Below are 25,124 nucleotides of genomic sequence, written 5' to 3' on the forward strand. Positions count from 1 at the left end.
GGCATACTCAAACTTCAGGCAACCTGTAGTTTAGATCTGTCACGCATCAGTCTTTGCGAGCAGACCATTGCCTATAATAGTTGCCAACAGTCACACCTTTCCTTAGCTTATCGAGTCACTTCCGAGCTCACTGACACAAAACCTCCATGCAGGTCAGAAGCATGCAGAAATTTCATTATTCAACTTTGAATTATGAACAAGTACTTCTATTTCGGGTGGCCTCTGTGACTGTACTGAGAGAAACTGTGAATAATCATTCCCTAGTCATTGTATTAGGCATGTTCACTGAGGGGAACATATTATCTTTACAGTCTTTTCAGGCTGAAAATTTCTGGTCTATTTAGTTCCTCCTTGTAACGGAAGTGGCCACATACTTCTGATCACGTGTTGCCTTCCTATCCCCATTTTATTTCTATACTGTCAAACACATTTTGGCATTTGGTTATGACTAATTACAATAGTGGTATTAAGTACCTGACTCTGCAATACAATCAGTCACAGGAGGCCAATGTTAATGCACCACAAGGCACTCCTTTAGATTCCCTCAGCACCGCTGTAGGACTTCAGCATTGAGATCCAAAAGGCACATGCCCAGCCTAATCTTGGAGAGATCTACAATTCATCAGAGTTCATATTTCATAGACCGAAACTCCCATAACACCAGAAGCTTCGGATCCACATAGATTCAGAGATGCCTCAGCCCTGATGGAACTGAGCATGGATTCCCAGTGAGATATTTTGCCATAACCACCAACCTGTGGAGGGGTGAAATGCTTGAGATTTTTGCCATTTTCTCACTCTTGTATTTTTCAGTTGGGTACGGAAGACACCTTCTGGTTTATGTCCTCAGAGGGACATAAGTAACCAGGCGGAACATGCAAGACCTGAACTCAATTTTGTCTTCGGCCCTAGAGGATCTAAATTTCCTTCTACCACCAAGACAGCGCCCTAATCGCTTCCTTCCTGCCCAGTCATTCCACATATTTAATATCCAGAGGGCCTGGAGGGCTCTTTGTGGAAAGACCCGACTTGGTTCCAGACTCACATTAACACAAACAATCCTGCTCAACTGGATTAGGCTCACTGTTATTAACAAATCATGAGATTTCTCTTTTCCCTATTGAATGCAGGTGAAAATGCCTAAGCAATTTTAACAGGATAACCATTATTTGGCTTCTGTTATTCATTAAAGCAAAATAACCACAAATTTCAAGGTTAGTACAGCTTGTTGTAGGACTTGGCTATACAATACTCCTCCCAACAAAAGCACAAAAATACATTGATGGGCTTCTTCCTAAAGATACCTGTGTGAGTAACTCTCCGTTCAGATTATAATTTTTAGAAAAGCAAGACTGTTAGAGGGATGCATCAAAAGCGCAGACTTTTTTCTATTACTATTCACAGAGGTTTTTTCCTTCTACTTCCTTAACCCTTGTGAGCCAGGCCAGCCCATGTTCCCAGTAGGCAGAAATTGCCAGAGCGGTCCTAGCTGGTTGGTACACTTAGATCCCCATACAGGGTGCTCACTGAAGTCTTGAAAAAGAGAATACAGGCTTTCTCTTTGCTCTTCATATGAGAGAGACAGAATTCAGAATGCTGTTTAGGTTGGCCAGAAAACCGAAGCCTTCTGCCAAGCTAGCCTGCAAAGCAATTTGACAACAGGCCCAAGCTCATTCATGCCACTCATGACACAGTCTATAAAGGAGTAGAAGGAACTTTTATTAGAGCCCAGAAGACTAGTGACCTAGTTAAAGAAAATATACATTTAGAAGTGGAAGAATGATCTACATTTGGATCTCTCACACAGCGGATCTAGAATGAAAGATTGCCTCTGAGGGAAGTTTGGGCAGAGCAGCTGGATTTGTTTAGTTATTCTTAATTCAAAGAAAAAAGCAGCTGTTATTTTGAACACTTTATCCTTTAAAATAGAAACTCCCTGAGTTATAGCCATGTAACTACTCCTTTCTGTAAATGACTTCAGCAAACGGGCTGTCAAAGAGGAGGAGTCTACTAGCTCTGCGTAGAAGTGCTCTGGAGAATCCACTTGGGAAGATAACCAACACATTTCGCAAAACTTAAGCGCAGCAGAGACACACGGCTGGAATTCTCTCATACAGAGAGAAATTCCACGTGGGGATAAACTCCCCAAGAAAGTGTGTCACCACTAACCTACTAACAGCTCAGCTGTTGCCAGTTTTAAAAGCCGGGTTATGGTTGTCCCAAAAAGTGCATATAATTGCCAATCAAAAGCTGCACTCCGGGCAGTGAGCTACAGCAACAATCAAGTGACAACATAAATTATATATTTCTAGAAAGTTATTTAGTCACAAAAACTATTTGCTTTGTGGAGATTAAGGCTCTTATTTGAGAAACTATGCAGGATCCCAGAACAAGAAGGGGAAGAAGTACAGCCCTTCTGGAAGAACAGTTTACATACACATGTATTCATATAGCTTATTGACAATGAGGAAAGGTGAGCAAGTAGACCAAGCAAAAGTAAATACAAAGAGAGATCATCTGTTAGAGCACCATTTGTATATGTTAGCAAGGAGAGATTTAGAAGTGATCTCTTCCAAACCCCACCGTGAACGTGCTATCCCTCAGTACGGCACTTTCTATATTAGGGCATGAACAGATTTTATACCCAGTTCAATAAAAAAAAGGTATGTCTGCTTTACTGCACAAGCGTTCAGTAGCAGATGTGCACATCTGCTACTTCAGATGTTAGACTTTAAGTACTAGGGGAAAAAGTAAGGGCTTCCCTTATGAGAAAAGCACCTCTGCAAACAGAGCATTCAGAGCTGTAGTCCTTTCTGCCCTGAAAAGGTGTACAGAGCTTTTGATCATTTCACATCCAGAATAAAGGCAATGGAAGCTTTAGTGGTGTTTGTGTTTGGGGGGTGCAGATGACAAGGGAAGGAAGGAAGGAGAAAGCCAAAGAAAGAGGGAGGGGGACTTTGTTAGGGCTGTATGGAAGAGAGCCCATACATCCTCCTTTGCCCCTCTTCTCGCCTTCCTTCCCCAAGCCTAAGAAATACACATGCCAGAATAACAAAATATTTTTAATTGGCCTTGGTTTAGAGAGCAGATTTTAACAGCTACATCTATACTCAAACACACAAAAATCTTGCAACATCCCCATTCCACATACTTTTCAATACCTCTGCCAAGGTGGTCTCCATTTTCTGATTCAAAAGGGAATACATGCCTATCTAGGCATGAGGAAGAGGAAGCGTCATAGGACATATAATGCAAGATCACAACGCAGAGCCACAGTAGTCAAGGCTTCTGGAATGAGGCTTTGTTGGCCAACTAATTAGTGGCTCAAATTCTCAAATAAGAAACATTGGGGCCTCACAAGTCTCAGAGCAGCTGCAGCACCTCACCAAAACATGTACCCATGCCCAATGTCAGATCTCGGGAGGAAAGACAGTGTCATAAACAACAGGTGCAGGCAGAACTCCGCTGTGTGAGTTTATTTCTCATCGACTTACTGCAATGTGTGTGTTTGAAAATAAATTTCAGATGCTGTTGTCAAGAGTGATGTTTTAGCCCAGTTGCATTTATAGTTCAACAGAATGGGTTGTCAAGAACTGCAGCATACCCAGAGACACTCAGAAAACAGTACGTTGATCAATAAAGCTTTTTTTCCTCCTCCTCCCAAGGAAAGTGACCCAATACTGTTTATCAAAACTTGGATAGGAATTTTGACAGAAAACCTTTATACAGCACTTCCGTTAGTGGTTAGAAGCCTACGACAAAGCTTAGGTCAAATGATGTCTCCAAATGTTCTTAAAAGTAGAAACAGGATATTAAGATCTGAAATTCAAGTCTGACTGTAAGATGCATCTGGTTACTTTATCCCAAGGGCAGCGAAGCTCTTCCGCTTACCGAAAGACCTACTTGGCTCTTTGACATATTTAGCAGGCCGTGCATACATGTGAGCTTTTTTATTTTTACATAATTTTAACAAAACAAGAAACCAACATGAGAAGAGTTGTATAAGGCCGAGTCATGGGTGAGTCTGGTCTGCAAACTCCCTGCCCTTCCTATTCTAAACATTGTTCCTGTTCTCCTTTTCCTGGAGAGAGACTAGACCACAAGTCTGGTCACAAAGTGGCCTTTCGAGTAGGCCCTTATTATTAGGCATGTTCAAAGGCCTCTTTTCCATGTTGGACTGGGAAGAACGAAGCACTACGATAAGCCATAAACAAAAGCATAAGTGAAAAGTGCCCACTGTTTTATTGGACACTTGACGAAGATGGCTAGATTTAACTCCTGGACAGCAGTAGATGAAAACAGTTTTAAAAGTTTTGATTTGTTGCAGATAAGACTCAGCATGGACTGACAGTCTCAAGCATTATGCTGCTGTTCTGGCTTCCCAAGAAAAGGAGGTTTCTCTCCCAGCACCAGTTAGATCTGCTGTTAAGTCTGCAGAGTTACATACCTGCTTTCCCTATTGGGAAGGAGGGGAAAAAAGCCAAAAAAAAAAAAAGAGAAAAAGAAAAAAGAAAACAAAAAGAAAACAAAGCACCAAACACCATCACACCACACCATAACATCATTTTCCTCAATTCTTTAGAGATTCTCAGGAAACTAAGTTCTTTTTGGACAACAAGTGATCTAAGTGCAGGAAGTTATCACATGATTCGTGGATGTCAGAGCTACAAATTATAATATACCAGATACTGCTGTTGGGAAAGGACTACATGAGGCTCAGACACCCACTTAGATACAGCCAAACTAACTGAGTATAGAAGATACAGGCTAGCAAGAGTGCAGCGATACACTCGAATCAGGAGATACAGCACTACTTTAAAAGTCTATGGTGGTATGTCTAGAGTGAGGAAAAAGTTTCAGTGCAGCATCCACAGAAATGAGCATTTGCCTTTAATCACATCAGTAACTCACTACAAAAATAAATCAGTTTACAAAATTAAATTATAAAATAATTTCTCAAATCATAGGCACCACGTAAAAAAACTATTTTAAATGTGTGTCTAACTGAGTTCCCCTGTAGTGCACAAACAGGCCTCATACTCACAGCTGTGATCATAGTGTAAATACAAAGGAGCTAGGTCTTTGGGGAAGCTTCATTTTTAAAGAACTGTGATCTGGTAACAGTGATTGCTCTAAGTTTCAACAATATTTTTTACTGTGCCTAAAAGCTGTCATTCTCAGCTTCATTTCATCCCCTTTAAGTTTTATTGTTCACGTTTTGTAGAGGTACATACACTGCTTAAAACTACAAAGTTGAACGCTCACTCTGACAAAGTATTAAGCTAAGTAAGAGCTAGGTGTAGCTAGCCGTGGTTTTGGCAACATCAGTACAAAGAACTGAAGGCTCACAGAAATAGGGACTATCTTCCCCCCAGGCCTGGTCCCACAGAGTCAGAGATCAGGCAGAGGAGCTGGGGTTGCTGTGAGAAAGCACATGGCTGCTATCTATCCAGCGCCTGCTCTGCAAATAGAAAGGAGGACTACGATGTTGAATGCTGCTGAGTGACATATTTAGGAGCCTTTAATTTATGCAAAATTTTTAGCTTCAGCTTTTTAATTTGAAGCTGTACTTACTTCCAGAGGACCTCCAGTTGTAGCTTGATGGTGCCCAGTTCAGTTATATCCACAATGATTGCCTGAGGCTTCGTTGTAAAGAAGTTTATGCTGTCACATGTCACCACACCAACTAGAATAGTGGCCAGTCCTCGCAGTTCTGTCACCTGTGGGAGCAAACACGTCCATTTTCATCCTGCCAGATAATCCTAAGATTCACGTGCATGGAAGAGATTTGAGCCTTTGGGCTCCAATCTGCTCTGACGCCTACAACAAACTTAGAACTTGGCTACTTGAGTCTGGGCTTGTAAACTGTTGAGCCAGTATTCCCACAAGGGCCAGGTCACGGACAACTTCCAGCAGAGAGGAGGTTCCCGAGTGGGCGAGAGACAGAGCTGTATAGTGCTTCTGACAACAGAACTTGGTTGACTATGACTTAAGAGGTAGGTTTTGTCTGGAGTTTTGACAATTCCGGTTCTGGCATACACAAATAATTGTCTTTTATAGTACAGCCTGTGGTACGTATTAGAATATTATAATAAAGTGTGAGTTTCAGGAAGCGATACAATACAAATATCCACCTACCTACGCTAGACTATTTCAGCTCTCACTTGCCTGAGGAATCTGGAAGCACAGCTGTCCACATCCACTATGACCTTTTAAACTGCCATGAGCTCAGCTGCAGACCAAAATCAGAACTTACACTTGTAAGTTCTGCCTCTAACCCCACAGGAGGCTCTGAATTTGTTATCAATAGCTCAGGCCTGCAGTTTTTCCAGTCTGGCACTTTGCTTCTTCTGCTACCTTAAAAATCTAATAAAACATTTGCTAATAAATATTTGCTATAAAAATACACTTCTAACTGAACATCAAATTGTCCTACATCTATATCAAGATCTACATCTACAACAAGAGCACAAAGCAGCCTGAGACTCAGCCCAGAATTTCAGCACAAGTGCCAAAAGTCCGCTTCAGGAATTACTTAACTGCCTGCATCTTCTTTAAGAGCCAGAGGAAATTATGTTGCTAGGCTCCTTTTGGAAAACTGTCTTTGGCACTTTTGAAGGTTTTTTGTGTTTTTTTTTTCCCCTTTAAATCTCCTAGGTATTTGTACTGAGTAAAAATTAAGCATAAAGTGGAAACAGCAAGAGTGTGCAGAGAGCCTGAGTCAATAGCCTTTCAAGTTAAAAAAAAAAAAAAAAAAAAGTAAAACACTGTATTAGCACTTCCGAAACTTAAAATGATTCATCATCACACAGAGAAATATAAGTTTTTACAACTATTATGGGTAAACAGGCACATGAATTACTCTCTCACCTGATTCTCATTGTGCAGTGGTGGCAAAAACATGTTATAAGCACATTTCTAAAGGCTGTGCTGACAAAAGTGTCAAAAAGTCTATCCTACGTAACCCAGCTTTTGCTTCCAGATAGGAGGGGAATCTTGCAGTAGCTGTTTTGCACAGCAGTCAGAACTTGAAACCATGCACTGGCACCATTCCCTAGCAGGATCAGATCCAGCACACCCTGCAGTCTCAGCTCCCTTCTAGGTTGACAGGAGTCATGCTTCAGAGTCCAGCCCACAAAAGATGCCAGGCTATAGCGGAAAAGCTGTTTAAGGATCAACTCCACCTGCCAGGTCAGTGCCAGAACCACTGCCAGAGGCAACAGCACACAGCTCTATGAAGACTACAGAGTTCCCCCAAGGAGTCCCCTCAACGCATCACCAGTGTATCGTAGACCACTGGTCCCTTGCTGTTAAAGATACAGCCTATCCTCTTTTGAGGCACTTTATTCTTTTACTCAGAGTTCCGCCAGTTTTCTTTAACGTACAGACAATTTGTACCAGCATATGCCATTGGCATATGGAGCATTTCTGGAGTAAAACATGGCAAAACAAAGCAAAACACACAAAAAAACACTACATTGTAGTATACTTAAAGGGGCATATTTGAACTATATATTCAAGAAGTACACATGCACAGTTATGCATTTTCCATACATATGTTTTCAATGGAGAACAAAACTCCAGGTATTTAATATCCCAGAATTTCACATGGGATGATACAAGTCATATTTGAGAGAGGGGGAGGGGGAGAGGGAGAGAGAGAGAGAAAGAGAGAGAGAGAGATACAAATATGTTTTTGCATACACACTCCCTTCTGTCTCTACATCTAAACTTTAGACCCTAGAAAATCCCATGTATTGATCTTAAATACACATACACCAGACTAAAATGTGGGAAAGCAGAAGCATTAATATAGTTTTCAGTAATAGGAGCACTAGAGATGAAAAAAACACATAGATATTTGTACAATAAGTAGAACATCAACTGCCATTTTTAATCAAGTAGGAAAAAAATGCTTAAGAATTTCAAAAAATATATGGTAGACTAACAGGTAAGCAATATGGCTGATGACCTGTTAACCCACTGATTCTAGCCCAACCATCACACACCACACCTTGATTTCAAACTTCTCATGCAGATTCGGTATAAAGATTTTTTCTTCTTCATCCCATGTTTGGCTGTCATCTGTCTCAATCTTGCCTTTCAGCCTCCATTTTTGGCGTCCCAGTCGCACAAACACCTAGAAACCATGGAGGGGGAAATTAAAAAAAAAAAAAAGAAAGAAAGATGTTGGATCAGCACATCCCAAAACATTCTCTTGGGCCAATAAGCCTCACTGTTCTAGTACTGCAGAGACAAAGCATTTTCTTTGATCACTAGATATTTAGGAACTTGGATGAAGGTAGAAGATGGGAGGCATGAGTCAGCCTTGTGAGTTTTAACGCCTTCACTCAAACACTCCCATCCATTCTAGAACCTGCAAAACTAAGTCACATATTCAGGGTAGCAGTACTTAAAATACAAGGCACATCAGAATTGATTTGGAACTGTTACAAGTAGGAAAGCAACCCAGTAACATACTAAAACACATTCAAATCATGCCAAGGGCAACATGCCAAGAAACAGGCAGCAACAATGTTGTTTGATCCAAGGGCAGCTCTGAACACGATCACCTGCCAGGATGGCTTCAATAGGCAATCACTGCCATCCTTTAAACCCTCTCAAAACATTTAAATCACATCTTTCCATCTTCAGTCTCAGCGGCCAGAGTAACTAGTGAATGTGCTACAGCACTCTCCTCATCAGTGCAGTGCATGGCTCGGTTGTAATCTGTTTCCTGCTCCCCTTCTACACATTGCACCCTTGCTCTCCTATTCCTACCAAATCACAGTAACAGAACAAAGAAAATTGCCGTATACTGCACCTCGTATTGGTCCCCTGGGCAGAGACGTGCAAAGCCGACTAACCCTGAAAAAGAGAAGCAAACCCCCAATATTTGCGAAGTTTCACAGAGTCCACAGAAAGCCTCAGCCTGCAATAAACCAAGTATGTGGCTATCACCCCCTTGTGGACAGCTCCACGTGGCAGCTACGCTGCAGCCCAAAACACAAAGGACAAAATTTACTTGAGTTGAGGGAAGAAAACATGCCAACTTTTGTTCTCAAATGGAAAACACCATTGCAGATAACGTTTTACAGCACTGAAGCAGACAGGAGTTTGGCAAGATTCTGTTCAGGGTCTGATCCAGAAATCCAGTGGAAGCAACTAACACTGATCTAGGGGTTTAGTATGTAGAAATCTCATCCATTCAGAGGCTATTTATTCTGTTGATGAGTCTTGAAGGAAACAAGAAAGGAACATACCTTTCATCTTCAAGTGAAACTCTCCCAAATGGACTTCCAATGCCCCTTCTATAAAGCACATATCCTAGAAGGAAGACTGAACAGTTACCGTGACTGAAAAGCAATGTAGAATAGCTACCCTTGCTGTACATACCATTTTCTTATCTCACCTCTAAAGGATTTGAGCCATTTTATTTTTTTTAAAAGGACACACTTTAACATTTTCACGAGGGTAGGCCGACACAGAGTCTATTCGAACTGCTTTTAAGATAGGAAACTGTGATGCATCTCTACAAAGGAGCTGAACTGCTTGAGCAAATCACTTTCAGTTATCTCTCACAGCTTGCTTTGTAACAATAGCATAGCATATTCATTATGCATTCAATTCTGCTCCCACTACTTCCACCAAAAGTTATATTGGGCTCCAGTATTAAGATAGAAATCCTAAGGACTTTTCACTTGTCTTCATGAATGCACGACACCATTTTGAGCAGCGGTAAACTACACTGCTGAAAAGTTAAGGCAGAGAATTCAAGAGCTCTGCACATACGGTAGATATCGTCCAAGCTTTAGTTAGCATTATGTACCCGTATTTCACTTACAGGTTAACTTTTAAGCCCACACCATTAAAAAAAGTCATCAGAAAGTCTTTTGTTATTAGCCAAAAATGTACCAAGAGTCAGCTTCTTGCCAGATGTGTGCAGTTTTTCCTACCTCTGTGCACCCTTGGAAGTTCTTGTAAAGCTCCACTAGGCTCTCTCTGGAGGCTTTAGTGGAAGGAGACAAGGAAAAGGCATGTTTCATATTAGCAGCCCCATCTCGTAGCCTGCACTGGATACAGTAAGCTTCATACAGCTCTTCTACCTTTAAGATTGAGGGGGAGGGGGAAATGGGGAGGAGGAGGGGAAAGAACAAAAGTTACCCTGACATAATTTTAAAAAGTTTCTGGGAAGAAACATCAGCACAGTCTTCCCTGGCAAAAAAAACCCCACTCATTATCAGAGCACTGAACCGCGTGGCTACTCCTGCACTTTATAGATTGAATAAAGGGCAACTGTTTATATTTAGACGCTCCTGCAAAGAAGAAGGGGATATTGATAAACTATTTGCTCCGCTATCATCAGGACAGAAGACAGGGAGTACAAGAAATACTTGGTTCATGGTAAAGTTACTTGGGGAACAGGAATTTGATCCCCTCAATAGAGGTAAAGTTGTAGGTGTTTTAACCTAAGTTAGAGGAGAGGTTTCATTCCTTTGGAATCAGGTAGTAGACGTGCAGTCAACAGAACTGCCCACCTAGGCCCCTTGGCAGTGGGGATGTGAAAATCCTCCCACAGCAGAATTTTCTGAATAAACTGGCAGAGTATGCAAACTGGTTCCAGAGGCAGGCTCAGGTTGGGTTGTGCCTAACATTCACCCTGAATATTTATTTTTCAGGAATGGTTCTAAACAAACAAGCCCTCCTCCTGTAAAGAATGGCTGCAGCTTTCAGAAAGCACCCAATGTTGTTCCCCTTCAAAGCAGCTATGATGGAAGTATTTTATATTCAGAGAGTGCTTATACAGCAGCGTAAGCCTTACACATACAGAATAGAAATTCCCTTACCTTGCTGATGTGAAACTCCAATTTTCTGATGTATCTCTCCACAGAGCGAATTTGCTTTTGAGAAGGGAAGAGAGGGGACACTTGAGAAGTTTTTTCAACATTTTCTAAAAGTATCTTTAAGTAACAGAGTGAGCATCACCCTGATTTTTCTCTTTTTGCAACATCACCTCCTGCTCACAGGTCTCACCTTATCCAGGTCATAATAGAAGGCCTGAAAAAAGAAACAGGACTGGCTGAATGGGAGAGCTTGTATATTTGTACATATTAAAGATACTGTCATAGTTACTGCAATACTCCCTATGTGTAACTAAATAGTTGCAGTGGATTAAGAGCCATTGTTCACTACAAGACGACAGTTAAGTCCAGTATCTTTAGAAGTATTCTCATTTTCTGTGCCTTACCCAGATGCCCGAAGTGAGACAATAACAGTCTCATCAGCTATAGCAAAGATCTAGACATTGGTCATGCTATATGGGAGTTTTTGAACTTCTTTAAATCTAGCTATGAAAAGTGACTATGTCCCAAATGAAAGACAAAGTTGGATCTATGGATTGTCTTTTCATTAGTACTGTTGCTGATGGTACTCCTAGGGATTTGTGAACACGGCAGAATCTAAGTTGCTAGCACACATTTACCAAGCGAAGCCTGACCTGATCTCTATGGCCATCCGTGTCTATACACAGGCACGAGCACCGATCATCGAACAGACACCATCTCAATAAGAAAAGGAACATGATCTGAAAAATACAGCTGGATGTTGAGAATTGAACTTGGGATTTCCCATCCAGACCACACTTGCTTGGTAAATTTCAGATTGTGATGCCCTGCTGTATCTCACTTCAGTGCTGAAACTGGAAAACTCCTGGGAGTTTCAGAAGTGAGAGATACCACCTATTCTTGTGTCAATATCGTTAAAGTCATTAAAAGTGATTAACGTCAAGAGCATTCTTACCAATCTGGAATTCCTCTTCGTATCTTTGTGTCGACCAGAGAGATAATCCAGTTCAGCCTGATGTGCTTCCAAGTACTCACTGGAAAGGAAGAAAACCTAAGGTGTTATAGTCTTCTTGTAGGTTCATTACAATATCTCCCCAAACAGTTTTTCAGCAGAATGTTGCAAAGCCACTTCTTTCTCCTGTTTTACTCTCTGGAGATTGTGAATGGCCATATAAAGGGTCAGGGTTCAAAGGAGGAGAAAGGGTGGTTGCCATAGACAAACAGTTGTTCTAAATGCAGAGTTACTCCTAAGAAGGGAGACAGACATAGAGGAGCATCTCTTGATGAGGAGCCTAAGTACACAATGAGTACCAATAGATGCTGGATATTGCTACCTAACCTTTAAGGATGTTGCTTATCTCCTGAATCCTTGCTATTCCCTCAAGTTGTGAAATGCCACAGCGCAATTCAGGAAGGCAGCCATTGCTGAGTTCGCATACACATGCTGCACTTACACAGTTGGCATTTCTTGTTTCCCTTCCTCTAAAACAGATCATTCTAGTTAACAGGCTTTACTGAGGCAAAACACAAAATAAGACAGCAGAGCTGGAAGTACTAGCAAAGGCAAGAGGAAAGGAGGGACATAGGAAGAGAATAGAAGGTTCTAACACACGAACTCCAGCTGACAGAGCTCTTTTTCCAGTTTAACTACTCCTGCTTGGCCTTCTGGAACCTTTTCCGTAAGGTAGAGGACCAGTTCATTTGCTTCTTATAGTTACTGAGGAGTAAGTATTCATCACCCAACTCCAACTTACAAAGCCAAAGGACTGCAACATGAAACCCTTGTATTATAGGGCTAAGCTCATAGAAGTACTCTGCATGAAAGGCAGCACAGCTGTCAGTCACTGTTTTAGCAAACAGACCTGAATACCACCAGGTATTCTAGACACTTGGATATGCTAGACAATTTCTTGACGCAACTTACTTTTTTTAGAACAGAAACTATTCCGCGAGTTGCAAAGTACCTGGTGCTGGTTGCCTTCTATAGAGTTGCTTGCATGCCAGTATTGTCCCTTAGGAGCTGCCAAAGGGCCTAGAACTATTTCTACTGAGACTACCTTTTTCCAACTTTGCTTTTAGTCCAGAGCAGACTCAGGTAACTCTTTCTTCCTTTATGTTTAAGAGGGGAACACAGTTACCTAGAAAATACTAGGTAAGGAACACAGGGTCTGAAGAGTCAAAATACATGTGTTTATGTGCAGACAGCTGCACTTCTTCACATGTGCTTTGATGTGTTTCATTTTCTTACTGCTACAAACCCAGTTCCCTCAAGACACCCAGTGGCTCCAGCACTCTAACTGCCTTCCAGTTAACAGCTCAGTGCAGAAGTAGCCAAAGCTGGTGGCAGGAAAAGGTTTACTTTCCTTTCAAGAGAGCTTCAGCACTTTCACATTTAAGCATGTTAGAGTTGCTAGCTGGATGGAATGGTACACAGAGGGTTAACAGAATTAAGAGTTATTTGTCATAACTCTAAGGAAAGAAGCACGTAAAACGTGCTCTGTATTAAAAACTTGAGCCACTCCAGTAGAAACTGGACTTAGTCTGCATTTACTTAAAATTTGGACTTTGCATTGCTATTTGATACAGTTGTTTTCTGTAGGTTGCTTTAGTCAATTAGTTAGCTACTCAGTTTTGGCAGGAGCCTGATCACATGGCATTCCTTTCAGAACTGGGAACAAATTTTGATCCATTTTATGGTTTCTCCTCCCTAAGCCCTGATAAATTCTAAACTCTGCAAAAAACATATGATTTCTTTATTTGTTTTAAATCTAAATCTATTAATAAAGATACTGACTCACTTTAAGGCTAAGACTTTATAGTCTTTTATTGGCATAAAAACGTAACACATCTGAGTTTGCAACAAGTTATTACTGTTCTTTTTTGTGTGTTCTTAGCTTTAAAATCTATGATCTAATACAGTAACAAAAAATTCTGGGGATGGCAGTAATATACATGAAGGAACTGTTAGTGGGATGCCAGCAGAAAAAGCTATAGGAATTATTAATCCAAGGGATGGTATTTTATCTTCCTATAGTAGCTTCAGGATTAAAATAAAGTTCCTACAACCCTAGCCCAGATTCGTCAACACCAACTGTAATGATTAAGATGCACATAAATATATTACCTTATGCACTTTTTAAAGTATATAGTATTAATATTATAAAATAAAAAATTTGAAGATTCTGTAAAAGCTTGATGAGTTACCATAATTAACGTACTCAAAGATACAGCTGAACAGCCCCAGCACTATTTCTTACTTTCTGGTCTATAATACCAAAAAAGTAAGCTCATCCATTTTTTTTTTTATTTGCCATTTCAGCACTGAATAACATCACTGTTTCAGTGAGGTAACTGACAGCTTCCTCAAAGCCAGAGCACCCAAAATTCAGATTGCCAGCCCATCCTTTGATCTTTATTATGCCTACAGCATACACCCTACCTGGTCACCTGGTGGAGACTGCGGACAAATTTGGCCTTTTGCCTTTTTACTACAGTCTCTCCCAATGCAACACTGACTATGCAGTCAGCTGTAAGACTCGGAAATGGTGCTACATTTAAAGCAAGATAATGTACCTAGCAAATTTAATAGTGTAATTTACCCTGCCCGTGAGAAGATGGGGTCCTACTACAGCTCTGTAGCATCACCTCACGTCAGCTAAAGTTTTCACGTGCAACTACTTAGACCTTTTCTTTACAATAAGCTGCCCAAAGGTAAAAAGAGGGCTTTTAAACTCAAAAGTTACAGTATGTTTAAAAAATAAACTAGAATACCTATTTCTTTACTTTAAATGTTCCCAAATTAGCATAGACAGACTAGAAACAATTTATGAACTCATCTCCCCACTTGTGTCCCTGCAGGGTACGCCCTTGCTTTCAGGTTTGGTTTTAAGTCAGCTCAGAGGCTTTCTGAGTCAAACCAAACTTTGCACGGCTCCCTCTCCAGAAGCTTTCTTCCAGTCACCCCTGAAGTCTGCTTGTCCAACTCCTCTTCATGTTTCCCGTTGACCTGCAGACTCCCTGCCTGCCACCTTGTATGGTCTGAAAGCTTTTCCTCCTTGGGAATACAGTTACTCCACACAAGATGGACAGTCTCCCATCTCCCCACAAAGTTCTCTAAAGTGAGGGACTGGCAGAAACGTGACAAACTAGGAATAAACAAAAACATCAGCAGACCCAGAAGACCTTGTTTGCAAGCAGCCAGGCAAAGAGTTAGAGAAACTGTTGTCTTACAAGCTCACAATCCAGTGCTCAGGAAAGTCACTGCAAGTTTAGAGATGCTAGAGAAGACACCGAGAACAACGTGACACACAGAGTTAAGCACCATGACTAGGTGAGGCAATTACAATATTTAAAAAATCCTTACTTAAGTCCTTTCTTCAAAGCTTCAAAAATTTTCTTCACCTGAAGTGGTTTTGGATCCCAGATGACTACCCCCTTCTGCAGGGAAGAATAAACCTTGGGGGATCTCAGTGACATTCTTGATCTCACTGAACTTCTGCTGAGAGACTTTCTGTAGAAAGAGAAAACAAATAAGGGAAAGATGCAAAACCCATTACCCAGGAGAAGAAAGATTCCTATCCCACAGAGCTTCCAGGCTACAAGTTATATACCTAATCCCATATACCTTTACTCAACAGAGCAAAGCTCCTGAAAATGGTAAGAATACTTTCACAGATAACATTAGAAAGATAAGGCCCAGCCTTAAATACCCCGCGCAGAGAAGCTGCAAGTCTTTGCAACCTGATCAGAAACAAAAAATGGCTCCTAAACTATAGTTCAGCCATGAAAGGAAGCCAAAAATAGCTAACTTCCCAGCTTCAGATACACACTGAGCCTTGTGGCTCTTTTTAAATCATTTTTAAGGGATGTAGAAAATCATGCAGCTCTACATTTCTTTTGAGGTGGGACACAGAAGAAGAAAAATCTCATTTTTGTAACAGATTACTGTTCAGACTGCTAGTAAGTGTCTTAACAGACTTGCATGGCAACTAAGGACCTGATTCTGCAGGCATTCACAGCAGTCGTTCCACTCAGCCACAGAGCTAGTCAGGTAAGGGGATGGGAATGAGGATGTTCTCATTCTTACTTTAGGTAGAATTAGATTTCAAGAGGCTTCTGTTCTCCAAAACAGAATCCCCAAACAGTGATGTGCTAAAGCATTAACACTTCAAGCACTAGTTTGGACACAACAGTTAAACAGACTGTAACCAATACACACAATTAGTTTTAAAGCTTGATCAAGAGACTACAGGTGTCTTATACCATCACTCACTCTCCTAAAGATATCCTAAAACACTTTTAGAAATACCTGTTCCTCTGTTTGCATTCACCACCCATTTAAATGCTCACTTAAGACTCCTGATATGTTTTAGGAAAGACAGCTATTGAGCCCGGTTTACATGCAAGATGTTATCAAGATGTTTTTACAATGCTTAACATGCCACTTACTTTCAAAAGAAATTACAAATATTTCCTAAAAACTTCTAACCTGAAGAACTATGAAACCTCGAGCCAGTCATCAGTTATGAAACCACAGCACTCAAAACTAGAAAACAAACACTGCAAATGGTTCTTTCACAATGGCAGATTCCTGCCTGGCTCACCTCTACCTTTGCACTCTTCTAAGTCTTAATTATTTTTGCCTAGCTTTTGTTAATTCTCCCCAGAATCCAAGCCTCTAAAATAACATTACGAAGCTTTCCATTCCACCAAGGTGAGCCAACTGGTCACCCTCAGAGAAGCATCCCACCCCCTCAAGAATCCCTGTCCTACATTCAGCTCACCTGAGGAAATGATGAATTCCAACAGGCTTAATTATCCACTGGCTGCCTTAAGGTTGAGGCATGTGACTCAAGGTGTTAAAGAAATAGGTGAGTCTGGTCATTAAATCCTCAGCCCAGCAAACCTGAGATCTGTTCCCAGTCCTGGTCTAGGAACTCTTGAGTTTAAAATCCTATTTTCATACATTGCATAATAATAGAGTGTCTAGCATGGGACTTCAGGGACAGTATCAAAAAGCTAGATGTTATGTTGCTATGTTCCCTGGTGAACTTAGTAATTAAAAGTAATTAAGTATCAGATTCCCACTTGACAGATGACAGTAATAATATTTACTTCCTGAGGATACCATTGTGAGGCAAAATGAAATAGTGTGTCTTACTGGGAGCCTCAAAAGGAAGCTGCTAAAGAAATGCAAAAGTATATTTAGCTTTTGCTCAATAACCTCCATGTGGACCTGATTTGTGTGTCATCTTTTGGACAGACCTCGCATAGGGCCCCTGCAGTCTCCTGCTGTGTTTTGCAACAGTGCCTGAGCGAGAAACTAGTTAACGAAAGGGCAATTAGAACATTTCTTCACTGTCCTGGGGAAGGTTCTTGGGTATTCACCAGGCTGTGACTGCATATCTAGCGTGCATCATCATTTCAAAGCATTTTCCTGAAGGGTGGAGATTCCTTAACGAAACCCTCCTCTGTCAAGGCAGCTAATAACAAAAAGTAACATTGTGAAAAATGCATAAGGAGAGGCATGTGGTTAGAAAACCTTTGCAGTTAAAACACAGTAATGTTAAGAGAAAAATGAACTTTCCTATTTGGAGCTTTCTTACCCTGCTGGATGTGCCTTTGTTGGAACGACAGCTGTTCAACACTTTCCCCGGTAGATCCTTTCCCTGCAAGAACTCCCACTATATACTGCTAGCTCCAGTCTGTTTATATAATTTAATTCTCTGTGTTTTTCTCAAGATCTTAGGGATACTTGTGATTTAAGATGGCCGAACCTTGCTAGGTGTAGTATTATTGTTCAGCTTCCAGAACAAATCTATTTATTCAAATGTAAATACTTCTTGATTAGGTCACAATTGTGTTGACTTTTCATTTTTGCTCACACTTTACCAGCGCTGTGTTTAGGTAAAAGGTTAATTCAATCATTTGGTTCTTTGAAAATACATTTTATGAGATGAGCCAGGTATATTACTTATACACAAAAAGATTTTTTGAGTACAATACTTTTAGAGGCATACTTTTCAATACTTCTATACGATTCAATGCTTCTACACGATTCACTTTGTTATTATTCTGGCATGCCCTGGCAGCCAGAGATTATATTAATTTTCCATTTACAAATCATACCTTTTAGGGGAACTCCACAGACTACACAAGGATCACTAAATTCAGAGAAAGACCAAGAATGCTTCTAGTGGAAAAGCTGCAGAGTTATCAGTGTAAAGCAATGCTAAGCAACAATTTATGATAAGCAAAAAGGAAAAAGCAGTGCAGTATGGTTTAGCAATTATGGCAGTGGACTGAAAACGGGAAGACTGTATTGCAACCTTGCCTGTACTATTGACCTTACTGACAGTAGTGAATTTGCAGTAGCCTTCTTTGTTTTCCCTCCCTCCTCCTCTCTTTGTAGCAGAGCCAGAAAGCAGTCCTTCCTCCAATGTAATGTTGCTCTGCTTAAATAACTGAGGAGAAATTTAGTTGGGCTCAATTACATATTTTGCTAGAATAAACCTTTAACACCCCTATTGTGAGATTTGTAATTATCATAGCTATTAGAAGGTTTTACCTTTATTATCAGAAGGTTTTACCTTTCATTTGAAAGCTGGCATAGTCAGAACTTGCCAGTCAGTACCAGACTTCTAGCAGGAGCAGTCGCTAGAGCACAGACTCAGGGGAAGAATGCCTCCTACTGCTGCATCAACACTAAGTCTTGAGCAGGCTGAGATCCCAAACATTAATGTCCCATGAACCTCTATGAAAGGCACAGCTCCTTCTAATTCTTAATTCATCCATTTAAATCACTAATTTACGAAAACCGGAAAAATTGGGGGGTTTGGTATATGTGAGTCTCGTTTCGGTTTAAATGTCAGACCTACTTCATGTATTAGCAAGCAAGATGATTTCCGTGCTCTCATCTGTTTTTGAGCTTGCAGAAACACAGCAGAGAACTAGGTGATGGTGACTATAACAAACAGAGTTTAGGTAGCCTTACATACCAACATTTTTCCGAAAGAAATGGACTCTGTAAACACTCTGCTACATACCCTCTGAAATACAGCCAATTCTGAAATACAATGCAATAGCTGTTTATCAGGGCACAATGACAATACTCAACACTTCAAGATAATAATTAAGAAACAATTTCTATATATGGATGCCTTAGGTTAGCAAATACATTCACAATACCTAATGTCTAATGTCCAGGAGACCAGGTGCTTTTCTTTTTGTTACTTACGCTAATTTTCTGCTTTGCACAGTGCTGAATCCAGTGAAAGAACAACTCCTGCTGATACCACCCCCATCACCAGAAGAGACGAATGTGAGTTTGACCGACATGACTGCCAGTCAGTAAGTCTGCTGGCTTCTGAAATAAACAGAAAAACAGATGAGTGAAAACCTTCCTGGCAGTTCACACTTAGACAGCGCTGAGCTGCAAGAAAGGGAAAATTCAGAACAAAAGACACTAGATTAACTAGAAAAAAATACTTGTCTGCTAAACACGTTTCCTCTGTTGCCATCCGCTATGCAATTAATAAGAAACTGAACTATCTGAAACAAAATTTCTCATGCCCTCTGCAATTGCTGATTTTGCAAACTCATTGTGTAAAAGTCAGAATACCCTCAACTTACAGGCTCTCTGCATTTCTGATTTTTAAAAAAACTGTAATTGTCCCACTGCTGAAGAAGGAGTTCAGGCCAACCCATGTATTTCCAAATCAGTTTGGATGCCAGAACAATACTTAAGCCCCAGACTTAGTCAGGTCCAAAAAGCAGTTCTTTGCATCTGTGCAGAGCCACACTGAAGCCAATGGCAGAATTAGGGCTTTGGCTGAGTGTGGTACTTAAGCCCAAGGCAGAAGTCTGGTTTTAACAGTAGAATTCAGGTTCAGGCTCCTCCTCTGGCAGAATTTCTCTTGGATTGCTCTCTTCTGTTTTCCATCACTCAAACTCTTCTGCTTTCTGGAGAACTGTGTTCTCTGCCATATGTCTATAGAATCCAAGTTACAATATAAGTAACAGACATATCCCTCAAAGCAGCTGTAGAAAATCACCCAGACAGTTAATATACAGAATAATTCCCGTCCTTCCCCCCACTGACCGGTGTAATGTAAACACCACAGCTAGCATCTTTGCTTTAATTGTTTTAATGATGCCAAAATGAGGGCCAAATCCTAACTTACTCTCTTAGTTCTTACTCCTTACTCACACAAAACTCCATTTGAAATTGCTGAGAATTTTCGATTGAGTAAAACAAAAAACCTGGAGTATCTCTTCCTATAGAGAAGTATAAACACAAGTGGAAAACTCCAATAAGGAGGTCTATATGGAGATCCTCCATGAAAAAGTTTGTCCTGTGTTACAGAATGTGCTCCAAAACATTGTTGGGAGCTCTTAATCAAATAAGGCAGATACTAGAAAAAAACATCTGCACCCAATCCCTGTGCCTCTGCATTATTCCAGCAGCATGGCTGCCGTTATTCAGACCAGAAGCCCTGAAATGTCAGAACAAGACTCTTTCCTGGCTCTGCCACCACTAGCATGGAGAGCAACCTAACTCCATGTTCTTCCAGACTGGACGTAAAGCATTGAATGACTATATGCTAACTATACTTCCCAAGAGAGACGAGATTTTGACCATAGTGGGTTAATCTACAGGTACAGGGAATTACTATAAGTGACTATGCTTTAAGTACCCTTATCTGCTGCAGCAGTAACTGAAGTTGTCAAGGGTTTCCATAGGCAGAGATCCTGTTTGACTGAGAACTGATCATTTGATTTGCAACCTTTCAGCTAGTTCCCTGAAGTGAAGTCTCCTGTTTCTTTGCCTGTTCTACAGGCTTTGCCAAGCTCATGAATACATCCACGAAAAACACACAAAAGGTTTTAGAACAAGATCTTGACAATCATAAATTTGAGCCAAATAGTTACCTGCTTTGCAAGCTACCTTGTTTGCTGCACAGAAGGTAAGTGTTGGGTACGGCTACTTATTCTGTACCTCAGTGCATTAAACTCCATAGGACTCCACAGCTTCAGTGGCATCAGTGGAAATCTGTTACACAGACAAATTTAGGTGCATGTCAATCACCCTTTAATCAAACTGAGCAGCAGGTCTGTTCTCACGCTTTGAAAGGATGCCTCCTTTACACCCCTAATCAGAGAGGGCACATGCATCACATCATAGCTGAAGTTTTGTAATATTTTCCATTCTTTCCCTTAGTTTTCAGATGCTTATAAGTCTGTGAACGGTCACCCCATCGAAAGGATCATTAGTCTGAAAAAAACATGCAACTTACTGAAAAATGTCATTGCATAACAAGCTGTCAAAGGAAGAAATAAAAGGAATATCCTCGTGGTTATTGACCACATCCCTCATCAAGGCCAGATTCCCAGGATCCATTCTTTAGCTCCCTAAGCTGGGAATCCTATTTCATGAGTAGAAGCAAGGGAGGAAACGCAGGAAAAAGCTTGCATATTTTTATAGCAGTCCTAAAGCCTATATAGCATGAGGTTGAAAGGCTTTGAAGCTTGTAGACACTAAACAAACAAAAACAGGGAGATCCCTGACAGGGAATGGGAAGCTGAAGCTGCGGAGAAGATGCCTGCAGTAAAATCTGTGGTACTGAACTCTCGATTTGACGTTTTAAGTCTGAAATGTACAGGCCCCCACACCTCAGCTGGTAAAACAACTAAACTGCTTAGCCTTGACTCTGCTACCACCTATGTTAGTATAAAGCAAGTACTATTCTGCACTCCAAAGAGATACACTGTCGCAAATTAGTGCAAATGAGAGACGTATTGGACCTCACTTATGTACAGCCATAAGCATTTTAAAAATGCTGGTGTTTTTGTTGATGTTTTTCAACCGCACAAAGGTTCAGCCCTCAAGGCCACCGACTCTGTCATGTTTAGTTGCAACATATATAGCTAGCTACATTCAAATACAACTCACAAGCACATCTTTAGAGACAGGAACAGTTTCCTCTCATAAGAATGAAAGGAATCTAAATAACTTTAAGAGCACCATTAAAGGGGTTATTTATTTTACTTCTAAATAATGTCGATAAAGTCATGGTACACACCTGCAATATATTTTTGTTAGTGACCTAAAAATCTTACAGCTCATTTCACACTTCTGACTAGAAGGCTGTAAGTAGGATGTCATGACAGCACTTTATTGGTAAGAAAGATTTATAAATGCAGTTGTTTAAACAGAGAGTTTTGCTAGCCAGAGTGTCTGTATGAAAGTGCTGAGCTACATTACAACTGCCCCTGAGTAAAAGCATCTGGACATATCTCAAATATAACTCTCCTTTTAGGCTAGAAATAAGTAAGATAAGGACCCCTGACAAAGCTGAGTTCAAATCCATTTTCCAATCTGTAATCTCTACTGGGTAAGACGACGTCTTCAAATGTCTTAAATATAGCGATTATGCCCTTGGGAAGGTATGTCTTCACTTTTAATCTTCCCCCAAAGCACCGAATGTGAATACAGTAGCGTGCTATGGGCTGGCACATGCAGAACACAAAACATCAGGCCCAAATGAAGGTGCCTACTGCCAGGGGCAAAGAAAACACTGATCTGCTGGAGACAAGAAGGAGGCTTGAAAAAGCCTTATAATGTTTCTGAGTCTTGAACAGAGTTCCAAACTGCCGGATATTAACTTACTTCAAGATTTTATTATGTGCAATTTTGTAAGATTGAGATTTCAGGGCTTACAAAATGCATTTTTAAAATAAATTGAAAGAGGTAGTTTTCTTTTTTTTACTAAAGGAATATGTTTGTTTGTCCCTATTTTCAATGATTTTCAGTGCCCCAGTATCCTACTAACATTTATCCGTCATCGTTCCCAAGTATCCAGACATACAGGGCCAAACATTTATGCTTTTATGCAGCAATTGAGTACATTCAAATTGCATGTTCTACTTAGTCTGTGTTAGTATTAGGCTGTTCCTCAAGCCAAATGACCTTCATCCTCTACAAACAAAAAGCTGGTGTCTGTTTTTGTTTATGGCTAAACTTTTCCAACCCTAGTCACATACTTAATTGTTTCTCGGCAATTTCAACATTTTCTACAATTTTATGAGGATAATATGACTCACTGACTTCCTGCAAAATATTTCTGCTTGTGCTTGTAGTTTAAATTGGTAGCCATGTTTTTGTTTTAATACCTCCTAGAGGTTCCCTTGAACTTGGTGAACTATTGCTAGAGTAAGATATTCACGTTTTCTTAGAATATTATAATGCTCCATTTGTGAATGACCTGTTCATTAAGAGACACACATTTGCTTCCAGTTGTGTGTTTGCAAAAACTGTACCAGACTTTAACTTCTTACAGTGAATTGTGGATACGTGCATCAGGTTGACAGCCCAGATAACAAGTGACTGCATATCTCATTAGCCTGTCAGTACCCACTGTTCATTGGCTTCAGCAAGCTGCAGCTGCATATCACCCACAAAATAAAAGCCAGGTTGAAACCAAGTAAAGTATTAGTCACTACATAAAATAATTCAGATGACAGAACAGACACTATTAAATGTCAATCACTGAAGACAGTAAAGTGATCTTAGGATCACATTCATGATTCTGGATAGATCATGAGATCACAATAATTTGTCTTATGCCACTTGATGCTAACTTTTTCCTCTTTTTTAGATTACTATTGTTATTTTTCAAATACAACTTTGGCTGCATTATACTAGCATTACTTGCAAGAATGGCAGGGTCATTCTTTCTTCTAGCTGTGAGAAATGAACAGAGGTGATTTTATTTTGTATTATCACAACATAATACTCTTTTCAGTATCAGACGTGCCTATCATTATATTGGAGGGACTTCAGCCTTGACTCTGAAATATATGGTTGATACTTGTGCCTACATGAAGAACCTTTTTAGCAAGCGGGCTTCCGCACGGAACAGTCTATATACATTTGATTGGTGAGTTGTCACCTAGAATCTATGTCTTTTTAGAGCACGGTTTTAGAATATTCTATTCATCTCCATGATAGCCCAAAAATTGGCCATTAGTGGGAACTGATTCTATACATTTTTATATGAAACTCAATTTTCACTGTATATAACCCAAATAAGTAGTACTTAAGTAGATGAACATTCAGGGACATATTACTTACTCTAGAAATGACCTGCGATTCCAACAAAACAGCTGCTGTTCCAAAAAAAAAAACTTCAGCCAAAGGTGGTTTTGCTACTTAAATCACTTCCCTGAATTTATTATAAACTCCACCACAAAAGCAGTTTTGCTGGTACAATTGCATTTGTACTAGGGCTTTAACTGATAGAAATACACCCTGCAAACACCTAATAGATGAAGAAACAACCCTGACACTAGAAACTTTCTAGCATGAGTCTAAGTTAAGACTGATTTTGCAAACTTGGCTAAGTTTTCCTACCATCACATGGATGTATTCACAATTATTCTTCTTTTCATTTATTTCAAAACTTGGGAACAATGGATTTAACTGCCATTTCTGTCTCCTTGCGATGGTTGGTATCCATTTCAAAGCACTTGCGGCAGACAATGGCATTTGAGTCTTTCACGACACTGATGAAAAAATGAAATTGCCACAATGTATTACAATACTGTCAAAGTTTTTGAACAAAGACTTAGTGCTGGTCTGGGCCTGAAACAGTGAAACTTTCTCGGAGATTTCAATTGATACTGGAATAGGCTGGAAATTTCTAGATCTTGGCACTTACTTTACAGCCTTGGACACTAAGAGAATCCAGACCCATTAAAATTAATGAAACTCCTGAGATGTGATAACAACATGATTCAGACCTTATTACTCTAAAGGTATATGTAATGAAGGCTGACTGAACAATGAATGAAACGACCATCTTGTGTACAGCACAGTGTTGAATCCACTGGGAAAGTACACACGATATTTAATCTTTGCTCTCCGGCATTCTTTAGAAAAACCATTGACCTCAGTGGCAACGTCTACTTTGCTAGATAAACATTCCAAATTTATGATTAAAATCCTTTAACTTTTCAGCATTTTTGTTCAATTATTACACAGACACTCTATTTATACTGTTATTGGCAGAAATAAGAAAAAAATTTATCTGGTTATTTTTCTAGATGTGAAAAGCCATTTGAATTAGAGAGACAGAAAGGGTCCTTGATGCTACATCTCAATATAGCTATTTTCACACAGCATTACACACAAATGGGGATCCTTTCTTCAGATATATCCTTTCCCTGAAAATTCAAGATCAAAGAAGCACAGGATAACCTGCACAGGTTATGTGTGATTCA

The 25,124-nt window shown here is 40.2% G+C and overlaps 1 protein-coding gene across 16 annotated transcripts in view; it reads right to left on the reverse strand.

Annotated features, from left to right (window-relative positions):
* RIPOR3 (RIPOR family member 3) overlaps positions 1–25,124 on the reverse strand; it is a 53,959-nt gene that overhangs the window by 12,252 nt on the left and 16,583 nt on the right. For 8 of the 16 annotated variants that reach the window (XM_068912469.1, XM_068912463.1, XM_068912461.1 and 5 more), the window contains 11 exons: positions 20,775–20,895; positions 19,081–19,209; positions 15,208–15,354; positions 11,800–11,878; positions 11,035–11,058; positions 10,848–10,901; positions 9,957–10,106; positions 9,264–9,327; positions 8,825–8,868; positions 8,015–8,140; positions 5,575–5,720 (listed from right to left, as the gene is read on the reverse strand). In XM_068912469.1, the coding sequence (XP_068768570.1) occupies positions 5,575–5,720; positions 8,015–8,140; positions 8,825–8,868; positions 9,264–9,327; positions 9,957–10,106; positions 10,848–10,901; positions 11,035–11,058; positions 11,800–11,878; positions 15,208–15,354; positions 19,081–19,181 (935 nt within the window). In that variant the 5' untranslated portion in view covers positions 19,182–19,209; positions 20,775–20,895. Of the gene's footprint in view, positions 1–5,574; positions 5,721–8,014; positions 8,141–8,824; positions 8,869–9,263; positions 9,328–9,956; positions 10,107–10,847; positions 10,902–11,034; positions 11,059–11,799; positions 11,879–15,207; positions 15,355–19,080; positions 19,210–20,774; positions 20,896–25,124 lie in introns of those variants that run through there. The other 8 variants (XM_068912472.1, XM_068912474.1, XM_068912462.1 and 5 more) reach the window with 6 other exon arrangements.

The sequence above is a fragment of the Struthio camelus genome, chromosome 18, assembly GCF_040807025.1.
Source record: "Struthio camelus isolate bStrCam1 chromosome 18, bStrCam1.hap1, whole genome shotgun sequence".
In the NCBI taxonomy this organism is placed as follows: Eukaryota; Metazoa; Chordata; class Aves; order Struthioniformes; family Struthionidae; genus Struthio; species Struthio camelus.